The following is a 12,500-nucleotide window of genomic DNA, read 5'->3' on the forward strand; positions in this document are numbered from 1 at the left end:
TTGTTGCCCTTGGCCGGTTCCCGTCCTATATAGAAATACAAATAAGAAAAAAATATATGGAGTTCATACAAAATGTGTGATATGGTTTAGTAGTCCCTTGAAGCGCCTCTCTCTTTAAAGAATTGAAGTCACGGGTAGCAGCTAGGTAGATGACTCAGAAGCGGCAGGTAGGTCAATATAGAACCCACAAACAAACGCGTGACGTGCTGGGGTGCTTTCCTCTCTACACTACACCAACACGACACCACGAGACCCCAGGAGTGCCGCAGCTAAGCCTAAGAAGGATTGCGCCCCTTCCTCGTTCGCTTCCCTTTTTGCCAGACATTCCTGCGAGTCATTGAGGGAAAGGTACCAGTCTGCCTTTATATGACGGCTTGCCCGCTGCTCGCCCCAATAGCAAGGGTCTTCTATAACGTGTTGCCTCCGCGCTGAAAGACACGCCCCCTGGGACTCCAAATGAAAACCCCTCTCGTTCACGCCTCCGTCAGTCAGGTCGCCGGCTGTCAGATTGTCATAGCTTCTCCCACGCGTGCTGGTTTTATGTGCATGCGTGTTATATATAGAGAGAGTGTGTGTATATGTGTGTGTGTGTGTGTGTGTGTGTGTGTGTGTGTGTGTGTGTGTGTTGATTGTAAGGTTTTAGTTTTATTAATTATTGCATGTAATGTTATTATTTTTTTTTTCTCTCTCTCTCTCTCTCTCTCTCTCTCTCTCTCTCTCTCTCTATCTATCTATTATTATTATTATTATTATTATTATTATTATTATTATTATTATTATTATTATTATTATTATTACTATCATTATTATTATTATTATTATTATCCTCATTATTATCATCACCATCATCACCATCAGCATCACCATCAGCATCAGCATTATCATTAGCAGTCTAACTAATCAAAAATATGAATTCTAGATGCAGGAGAGTTTCAAAGCGCCCACACACACACACACACACACACACACACACACACACACACACACACACACACACACACACATCAATACTAAGCCAAGTTTCTGTGTCACCTCCACGCCGTCACCCCACACGCCCCCACCACCCACCACCCCACCACCCCATCCCCTCTGATCCATTCCCCGCCCCACGATTAATTCCACGCGTCACTCAAAGACAGATAGGGAGACAGAAAGATAGAGAGACAGATAGACAGACAAATAGACAGACAGATAGACAGACAGATAGATAGATAGATAGATAGATAGTTAGAGAGAGAGAGAGAGAGAGAGAGAGAGAGAGAGAGAGAGAGAGAGAGAGAGAGAGAGAGAGGAGTACAAACAACACAGTAATCGCTAGACAAATTAATGAGCGTCACTATAAGCAGGAGGTTTGTCACTCGGGATTTTGTCTTCATTCCCTCGAGGCAGCGGGTGAAAATTTGTGTACCATTAGGAACCGAATAGAGGAAGAAGAGGAGGAGGAGGAGGAGGAGGAAGAGGAAGATGAGGAGGAAGAGGAGAAGGAGGAGGAAGAAGAGGAGTAATTATAGTACCAGGAGACACATTAAAACTAAACTAGACAGCGACAGCCCTACTGGACCTAACGAGGCTGTCTGTGGGATTAAACTACCACTGCAGAGTCTATTATAGGCAGAAAGGACAGCAGAAGGACAGCAAGGCCAAGGGAAACAGCACCACACAGCACTGAAAGGAAGAACAATCGTGCAGTGTGGTAAGAAAGTGAGGAAAGAGACATGAACATTACTCTCAACCCCTTCAATACTGGGACACATTTTTTTACCTTGAGATTTGTGTACGATTAGACCATTTTATTGACATTAGGAAGGGTCTATGGAGGTCAGAAGATTAATGGCCACAGTCTTTACTATTTCAATCCCCCCAATGAGTTTCTGAAGCTGTATAAAGTCCCCAAATAGTTAGCAGAATAAATATGGAAACGCGTCATGGTACTGAAGGGGTTAACGTAGTGGAAGTTGGTGATGATGATGTTGATGATGATAAGGGATAAGAAGTCGCTTAGTAGGCAGATGAAGGGAACAAAAAAAAAGGAGATGAATGACTTATAGAGGCAGAAAGCATGTCACCCCGGAACGGACAGGTGTTTGGGGCTCCACAGGTGACTGGCAACAGGTGGTGACGATGGTGGGACGAGGTGGGATGGACGTGGCCAGCTGGTGCTATTCTTCCTCTCCCTCTTCCTCTTTCTCTTGTTTCTTCTTCATTTTTCTGGAATATAGGAACGTTTTTTTCGTCTTACTTCTCTCCTTTTCGATTCTTTCTCCTCCTTCTCCTCTTCCTCCTCCTCCTCCTCCTCCTCCTCCTCCTCCTCCTCCTCCTCCTTTGATCGTTTATCGCCATGTGTAGAATAATCTTATCCCCTTCAGTACCATGACGCGTTTCCATATTCATTCTGCTTACTATTTGATGATTTCATACAGCTTCAGAAATTCATGTGAGGGATTAAAATGGTGAAGACTGTGGCCATTAAACTTCTGACCTCCATAGACCCTTCCTAATGTGAGTGAAATGGTCTAATCGCACACAAATCTCAAGGTAAAAATTGATCCCAGTACAGAAAGACTTAAAAGTTACAAAAAATCATATATCTAACCTAACCTAACCACACTAACCTAACCTAACGTAACCTAATTGAACCTAACCTAACCTAACGTAACCTAATTGAACCTAATTTAACTACAGTATCTAACCTAACTTAACTTAACCTAACCTAACCAAGAGCTGTCTGCCTTCCCTACCTCCCCCCACCCCCACACTCGGCGCGTCACTCCTTACCTGGCAAAATTACAGGTGACACAGAGCAGAGGCGTTAATTAGTAACTTTTTCTACCTAGCCTTTGTTGCTTCGCGTCTTTCGTTCCTCGTTAACCGTTCACGCTTTTATCTCCCATTATCCTGTGCACATTTACTGTTTCTCCCTTATCTCCTCCTCTCTCTCTCTCTCTCTCTCTCTCTCTCTCTCTCTCTCTCTCTCTCTCTCTCTCTCTATTCTTATTATTTTGTGCTTATTCATTTATTCTTTTCCATTTCTGCTATTTCTTCTTATTTTTGTTTATTTGTTTATTTCTCATTATCATTCACATTTTTATTTTTTCTCCTTCATCTATCCAATTTCCTTTCACTATTGTTTATTATCGATCTGTTCATCTCATTCGATTTTGTGCGCATTTCAGTCTTCTTCCTCGTATAACTTATTATTTCTTTCCTTTATTTCTTTTTCTTCTTTATCAGTTATTCATTTATTCATCTTCTAATATCCTACGTACATATACTCCTCCTCCTCCTCCTCCTCCTCCTCCTCCTCCTCCTCCTCCTCCTCCTCTTCGTATGTATTTTTGTTATTGTTTCTTTATCTTCTGTCCGTCTCTCTATCTGTTTGTCTGTCGATCTGCTTATCTGAGTATGCTTATCTGCCTGCCTGCCTGTGTGTGTGTGTGTGTGTGTGTGTGTGTGTGTGTGTGTGTGTGTGTGTGTGTGTGTGTGTGTGTGTGTGTGTGTGTGTTCGAATGCATGTCCTCCCCTCTACATCTATTGGTTTTGGTGATATATATGTTTATGTATGTCTAACTATATTTTCCTGTTAGTACACCTGCTCTCTCTCTCTCTCTCTCTCTCTCTCTCTCTCTCTGGATCATATTTTGAAACACTATTTGTCTGCATCTTCTCTATTGTCAAAAGGCTCTAATTGAAGTGACACAGGTTTCTAAGGGTGCTTTGAATGGTGTTATTTTTTTCTTCTCTTTTCTTACGATTCTAGTGAGGCAATGACAAGACTTCCACATTATTAGCAGGGAAAACGGACTTCAGAACCTGGCTAATCATCTCTGTGGCCTTGGAAAACACTCGTGGTGATGGAGCAAAGCGTTTCTGTATACCACCCTTCCCCCTCTCTCTCTCTCTCTGGCCACGTGTCCCCATAAAGTATTCCTACCACACGCCTCCTCCTTTTCTTCCCTCCTCGCCCCGTCTCCCTCACTCACCAGCCTCCTCCTCGCTCACACGCTCTTCTTTTATTCGCCCTGGACTTGTTTTCGCGTTTGTTCAATTATTGTATTTACATCACAAAGAATTCCTCCCCTTAAGTCTCTCTCTCTCTCTCTCTCTCTCTCTCTCTCTCTCTCTCTCTCTCTCTCTCTCTCGTGGGTGGATGTGGGTCAGTTTTCTATGTTGTTTATTTCTTTCATATTTTTTTTTCTGTTTCTGTTTTTTTTTTTTACGTGAAGTGAAGTGAAGTGAAGTGAAGTGAAGTGAGCTTACGTTTCAAGAAGTTAGGTTAGGTTAGGTTAGGTTAGGTGAGGTGAGCTGAGGTGATGTTAGGTTAGCTTAGGTTTAGTCAGACAAGGTTATCTATGGCAGAGGGATGAGTGAAGTGAAGTGAAGTGAAATTAAGTGATGTGAGGTGAGGTGATGTGAGGTGAGGTGAGATGAGATGAAGTGATAGGAATGGAGGAGCACATAAACGTTACATAAAGAAAAAAAACGTGTAAGGAAAAATATGAAAGGGAAAAAACTGAGCCCATTTTGATCCCACATGTCAAGGAGAAAGGCTTTTTACACCACGAGGATAAAAAAAAGAACAGATATATAATAGAACATGTGGTGATTACTACGCCGAAGAGAGAGAGAGAGAGAGAGAGAGAGAGAGAGAGAGAGAGTGTGTACAATATATGGCTTACGAAACACCAATAACACACACACACACACACACACACACACACACACACACACACACACACACACACACACACACACACACACAAACACACACACAAACTTAAATTCAAACATGATAACACAAACACGAGAGAGAGAGAGAGAGAGAGAGAGAGAGAGAGAGAGAGAGTATTAATATAAAAAGTCAACTACTACGGAAATGAAAAGACGTTGATACACACACACACACACACACACACACACACACACACACACACACACACACACACACACACACACACAGAGTACGTGCAACCTTTCATCTTCATCCACCAACTCACCACCACCACCACCACCACCACTGCGAGGCGCGTCCCGTCTCTCACATTCTGATATAAATGTTTGGTTGTGAAGCAGTCTTTGGTTCAAGGAAAGACACACTTACTAAGTCTTGCTCATCACTCTCTTTAGCATTGTACTGTGTGTGGACGGAAAGAAAAGGAAAACTAAAGGAATGACTTATATTTCTGTTCTATTACTACTACTACTACTATTACTACTACTATTGTAATTCCTATGTAAAAGCCAGGAAAACACTAAAATAAGATAATTAAAATGACGGCAATAATAGTAATGATAATGATAATGATAATAATAATAACAATAACAACAGCAGTAATAGTATTAATAATAATAATAAATAATAATAATAATAATAATAATAATAATAAACTAACCTCATTGTTCTTTTCTCTTCCTCCTAATCCTCTTTTCTACTTCCTCCTCCTCCTCCTCCTCCTCCTCCTCCTCCTCCTCCTCCTCCTCCTCCTCCCTCCTCCTCCTTTCTCGATTATCTCTCCTTCTTTACCTACTCATTCTATTCCAACCTTTTCCCACACCCTATACTGCTGCTCCTCCTGTCCTCTCCTCCTCCTCCTCCTCCTCCTCCTCCTGCTCATCCTCCTCCTCCTCCTCCTCCTCCTCATCCTCCTCCTTTATCTCTTCTATTCCATTCTTTTCTGACTGCTGCTTCTTCTGCTTCGCTCCCCTCTCCCGCCACAGCCGCCGCCATGGTCAGCCGAGTGACAGTTGTGGTGCTCGTTGCCTCCCTCGCCCTGGCCGCCTGTCAGACCTTCCAGTACAGCAGAGGTACGTTCATAGGGCACCACCACACACCACACACCCACACACTAGCTACCACACCACACAGAAGGCAGCATGGACCACTATTATTCACGGTGGATGAGGTGAGTTGTGGAGCGGATGGATGAGTAGATGGATAAGTGGGTGAGTGAATGGATGGGTGAGTAGGTGAAAGAATGGATCGATGGTTGGATGGATAGGTGGATGTGGTGGATAAGTGGATCTTATATTGGTGTGTGCAGATCCGTATGGTGCCTCCGTCAGGTCTGTAGTTCATCTTTGTCCGGCCTCCATCCACCCTGCACACACACACGCTAGTTCGTTAATGATTTTTTTTTCTTTAGTCACACAGCACACAGCACGCACCACGCACTATATACCACACAACACACAACACACACCACACACCACGCATTACACACACCACATACCACGCACCACACACCACACACCACGCATTACACACACCACATACTACCCACTACACACCACACACCACGCATCACACACACCACATACCACGCACCACACGCCACACACCAGACAACACACACCACACATCAGACAACACACACCAGACAACACACACCACACAACACATACCACACAACACACACCACGCACCATATACCACACAACACACACCACACACCAGACAACACACCACACACCACACACTACGCATAACACACCACACACCAGTCACCACCCGCCAGTCAAAAAAAAAAAAAGAGCAACAACAACAATGATAATAACAACGAATTTAAGAATCATGCACTAATACACACAAAAAAAAAAGAAAAAAAGAAAAAAAGCATCTGAACATTGCATCCCATTCCCCACCATTCCTTCCTCCTTCCTTCTCTGTCGCTCTTCTGTCTATCCCTCCTTTCCTCCCTCCTTGCCTCCTTTCCTATCTATCACCGCATATTAGCCAGTGATGAGCACAAAAGACAGGCAGGAGATGCGATGAATAACTTCGGTTCCCTTGTCTTTGATTCCACCTTTGAGTCTGAAAGTCCCTATATGAAGCCTCCGCGCTGCTCACTTTGCATTACCTCAAGCTGTTAGCAGCGCCCCGCAACTCCCACACGAAATGCGCCCGCCATACTCTGTTGTTGTCTGTCTGGGTGAAGGCCACATCATCACACACCACGTCTCTGTGAATGTACCCCAGGCGTCCCCTGCTCACACACACACACACACACACACACACACACACACACACACACACACACACACACACCGAATTGCAGTTATTAGCACTCTCAGCTTACAACAAAGTAGCAAGGTTCAAGTTAGGGACGCGGAGAGGAAAATGGGTGAGCCTCTTCAAGTGTAGCCCCTGTTCACCTGGCAGCGAGTAGGCACTGAGTGTAAGCCAAGAGAATGTGACGTCACTGTCCCGGTGTGTGGTGTGTGAGTGGCCTCAGACCTACACAAAGATCAGCCATTACAAGTTCTCAGCTTTTTCCTTGAGAGAACGGCTCGCTGGGTGACTAGCTGACGATAGTAGGTGAATGAATGACGGACACACACAAACACACACACACACTCTCTCTCTCTCTCTCTCTCTCTCTCTCTCTCTCTCTCTCTCTCTCTCTCTCTCTCTCTCTCTCTCTCTCTCTCTCTCTCTCTCTCTCTCTCTCTCTCTCTCTCTCTCTCTCTCTCTCTCTCTCTCTCTCTTCTACATTATATAAACAATTAACTTAAATAACCTAACCTAATCTAATTTGACCTAAGCTATTATAAGCAAACAGACGATTTTCCACTTTTCATAACCTCTGGTGCAATCTGAGTTGTTTGTTGGTCAGTGAGTCAGTGAGTGAGTGAGTTAGTTAGTCAGGTGGTAGTTAACTCGTTAGCTAGTTGGTTAGTCAGCCATCGCTTTGCCTTTCATCTATTTTCCCTCTCCCTTCCCCGCCAGGCTGGACGAACGGACGAAAAAGGTCCGCTGAGCTGGGTGGCGTGGTGGGCGTGTCCAGCGGGCGGCGTGCGGGCGTGGACTTCGTGGCAGCAGACCCCCGCCGCAGCCTACAGCAGCAGACCCCAGCCCCCCGCCACTCCCTGCCCCGGGTGAGAGAGAGAGAGAGAGAGAGAGAGAGAGAGAGAGAGAGAGAGAGAGAGAGAGAGAGAGAGAGCATTCTAAAGTAAATAAAAAGAAATCTAATCCAAACCTAGCTTAACCAACTTATCCTGACTTAACCTTCGCTTCTCAATACGTGACCAAACCATGCCATATTTCATCTCCTCACCACTCCCGCAAAGCATTCCACTCCTGTCCACTCACACAGCTACTTCCCATGAGCACCCTACTTGCTATCTCATCACATGTTCTAACTCTTAACCCCTTTGGTACCATGACATGTTTCCATATTTATTTTGCATAGTATTTGGTGATTTTATCCAGCTTCAGAAACTTATGTGAGGATTAGAATAGTGAAGACTCTGGCCATTAAGCTTCTGACCTCCATAGACTCTTCCTAATGTAAATAAAATCATCTTACCATACACAATCTCAAGGTAAAAATGCGTCCCAGTACTGAAGGTGTTAAATTTCCCACGCAGGACATTGAGGAGAGGCTGCGGGCGGTTGAGGCGGGAGTGAGTGCCCTTCTTCGCGCAGCCCAGCAGAACCCCGAGGCAGCAGCAGCAGCAGTAGCAGGAGAGCAGGACTACTATGCCCAAAACTAACCCTACCACACCCAGAGGACACCCAGGGACACATCGCAACGCCCTCTACACCCTCACAATACCCGTTACATCCAGAAAGAAACCAGGAACACATAACAACACTTCCTTCTACCTTGACAACACACACTACACCCAACACAAAACTAGTTAGGCACTCAACACTCATAACACATGAAGCAACACCCATTATACCCTCACAACGTCCATTATACTCCCACGCTACACAAAACACACACACGCACACGCTTTCACCTCGTTTCCCTCCGATACCTGAAGAAAGCACACAGTTTCCTGAAGAAGTGAAGAAGGAGGTGGTCTTGTGACGTGACGCTGCTGTGTGTGTGCGTGTGTGTGTGTGTGCTTAAGGCGTCACGCGGCTTGTGTCATTCAGTCGCCTGTGGAGAGAAGAATCATTCCTGGTTGATGTCATTATGGTGTGAAGAGGGTGATAACAATAAATATATACCTTTATCTATATTTTTACATCTTATTCTTCTACTGGCTGAGTGAAGGATGGGACGGGTGAGAGAAGTAGGCAAGGAAGGGAAGGAAGGAAAAGTGGAAAGGATGAAAGGAAAGATAAGGAAAGAGGAGTGAAGATAATAAAAGATAAAAAGGAAAGAGAAGAGAATGAAAGGAAGGCAAAGAAAATGATGGAATGTCGTGGGAGAGGAGGGAATAGATACAAGTTAGAAAGGAGTAAAAGTTATAGAAAAAATTTGAAGTGAAATTAGATGTTCTGATATATCACTAAAAGGAAAAAAAAACATTATAGAAAGGCAAGATAAAAAAAAAAAAGATAAGACTTGAGATTTATAAGAATGTAGCAAAATTATAAATGTTTAAATAGAATTGCAACAGAAACAGAAAAAAATACTTAAGAGTAAAAATCTTAAAGAAAAGATAGAACGAAAATGAAAAATAGACAAACGGAATCAATTTTAAAGAAGAAAGAAAGTCTAAGGCGAGGAAAAATGTAAAGCTTTATAACAAGAACTAAAATATGAGCAGAGATAAGCAGCATGAACCATGAGTATGAACCACGACGCGCAGCAGGGAGGTGAGAGGGGTGGGGAGGAGGGTTAGGGGAGGAAAAGAAGAACCGGAATGCAAACACGAGGCACACACGAGGCGGGACGCGGACCAGAACCACGTGACGACCAAAGAGAAAGGGAAACTCAACAATTCAGGACACACACACACACACACACACACACACACACACACACTCTCTCTCTCTCTCTCTCTCTCTCTCTTTTGGCCAAGACACCATATATACATTGAAACGGACTAAGAGAGAGAGAGAGAGAGAGAGAGAGAGAGAGAGAGAGAGAGAGAGTGTGTGTGTGTGTGTGTGTGTGTGTGTGTGTGTGTGTGTGTGTGTGTGTGTGTGTGTGTGTGTTGTATAAGTAGCTCATGTGCCCAGAAGTGAGTCAGCCAGTGGTCAGGCTACACTAAGGGTGACCACAGCAGTATGCAACAAGATACATTGACCTGCACGGCGCCTCATTACCACCCTCTGCACCAGTCTCACAGCTAATGACACGCCCACACCCACACCCACGCCCACGCCCACGCCCACGCTCACGCCCACACTGGTAACGGTAATTGACACCTGCGCTTATGTGTTTATTTACTAGTGAGGTGTGGTGGTGGTGGTGGTGGTGCTGGCAACATGACGGAGGAAAGAGGGAGGTGATGCATGATAACACACACACACACTCTCTCTCTCTCTCTCTCTCTCTCTCTCTCTCTCTCTCTCTCTCTCTTTCTCTCTCTCAGCACCAGGTCGCACTGCTAAACAGGCTGGGGGAAGTTAGGCTACTTAACACTATTGGTAAACATTGCGACAAGCTCAAAGCATGTATCAACTGGAATAATCTGCTCCCTCAATCGCTGAGCCAACGGCGGCAGACACCACTTTCTACCTACCAACCACAGTATGGCTCATCGAGCGGATGGCAGATAGCTGGGAGAGGACAACACAGGTCAGGCCGTAACTCACCAAATAATTCATCGAGACCTTCCACGTCCCACAACAGACCCAGCATGCCACACCAGCCGTCTTCGCCTCCACCCCTTCCCAGCAGGCCCTCTTTCCTACCCACCAACCACGGCACCCAGTAAGTCATCCAGAAAGTGACAGACGGCCTCCCACAACACTCGTCCCCCCAAGAACTACCGTGGTGAGTGGACTACCCCTAGCCAGTACCACAATGATAGCAGCAGCCGAGCAACGTGTAAACGTAATAATAATGAAGGAACGAGGTACCGCAGCGGATGTTATAACTGCGGCGAATTTAACCATAATCAATCCAGATGCCGCTATGACCATAAGATAAAGTGCACCATCTGTCATAACTATGGACATAAGAGTAGACTGTGCTACTATAACACTCTGTAGGATCATGGCGAGGAAGACATAGCCGATAAGCATAACAAAAGAAAGGACTTTCTCACTATTGAGCACATTAATGCCAGATCCCTTCTAGCCAACATCACTGAGATAAAACTCCTTGTAATTAATAGAAACATTGACATATTATGTATAAGTGAAACTTGGCTTCTCCCTCAAACTCCAGACAACTATATCTATATCCCAGGCTATAATGTGTATCGGTGTGATAAGAGTTATGGTGGAGGAGTGTGTGTGTACGTGAAGGATTGTCTCAGCACAAAAGTTATCACTGGTATTGATAGACCTAACGGTGTGGAAGACGTATGGCTGACTGTACAATGTAGAAAACTACCTTCTATTATTGTAGGGAGTGTATATCGCCACCCTAAAGCGTCTCAGGAGTCTTTTGACTACATAAGCAACACCTTACGTAATATGTGTCTAAAAAACAAGTGTTTGTATATGTTAGGTGACCTAAATGATGACCTATTTACTACAGGAAACAAGCTCAGCTCAATAATAAGTGTGAACAAATTACATCAAGTCATTGACAAGCCTACTCGTATAACATCACAGACAGCCACCCTACTAGACATTATAGTGACCAACAAACGTGACACAATATTACATAAGGAAGTAGTGCCAAGTGTTATAGCTGACCACGAATTAATCACCGCCACGATTGACATCAGTAAACCCAAGCGTGCCAAGATAACAAAGACCTTCCGTCACATGGGTGCATACAGTAACGATGCGCTTTGCGATGCCATATTAAAATACTCATCTGAACTTAATCACATTTATTATACAGATGACATTGACATTCAACTCAATATATTGATTACTGTCTTTACTCGCTGCCTTGACGAATGTGCTCCTGTTACATGTACTAGAATGAATAACCCCTTCGCTTCTTGGATTAACAATGAAATTCGCACAGCTATGGCTGCTCGTAATGCCCTTCAAGCACGCCTCAAAGATGACAGAACCAATATAGAACTCCGAGAGGAATACAAGCGAGAACGCAATAGAGTTAAGATTTTAATACAAAACGCCGAACGAGACTACCATAAAAAAGAATTTGAGAAATGTAAAGGCAACATATTTGCTATGTGGCGACTTATAAGAACCATTGTGCCTAGCAAAAAGATAATCAATAATAATTGCGGCCAATGGGATGATTTTCAAAAGGCTGAAGAATTAAATGAATTTTTTGTAAATGTTGGGAAGAATACGTTTGCGAAGACACAGCGTCAACTAAGTGAGGTAAATGCTGAACAAAATATATCTTATCGTAACCAAAATTATACTAATAATGACCACTTCTTCCGACCTGAGCCTGTTGACGTAAACACGGTAATTTTAACTATAAAACATCTTAAAAACACCAAATCGGTAGGATCAGATGGGATATCACTCACACACATAAGAGACTCACTTCCCATCATTATTAATTATTTAACTACAATAATCAATACCTCAATTGTGACAGGAAAATTCCCTTCAGCTTGGAAACACGCTACGGTCACTCCCATCTTTAAAGGAGGTAATCGTAATGATGTCAATAACTTTCGTCCTATATCACTCCTGCCTATCCTTTCTAAAGTACTGG

General features: G+C 44.0%; 1 protein-coding gene across 1 annotated transcript in view; it reads left to right on the forward strand.

Moving 5' to 3' along the window:
- The window catches only part of LOC123511419, a 20,043-nt gene extending 11,082 nt beyond the window's left edge, over positions 1-8,961 (forward strand). The window contains exons 2-4 of the mRNA XM_045267287.1: positions 5,716-5,802; positions 7,724-7,872; positions 8,365-8,961. Of these exons, the coding sequence (XP_045123222.1) occupies positions 5,724-5,802; positions 7,724-7,872; positions 8,365-8,490 (354 nt within the window). The 5' untranslated portion in view covers positions 5,716-5,723 and the 3' untranslated portion in view covers positions 8,491-8,961. The remainder of the gene's footprint in view (positions 1-5,715; positions 5,803-7,723; positions 7,873-8,364) is intronic.
- The last annotated feature ends 3,539 nt before the right edge of the window (positions 8,962-12,500 follow it).

The sequence above is a fragment of the Portunus trituberculatus genome, chromosome 31 (genome assembly GCF_017591435.1).
Source record: "Portunus trituberculatus isolate SZX2019 chromosome 31, ASM1759143v1, whole genome shotgun sequence".
NCBI classification, from domain to species: domain Eukaryota; kingdom Metazoa; phylum Arthropoda; class Malacostraca; order Decapoda; family Portunidae; genus Portunus; species Portunus trituberculatus.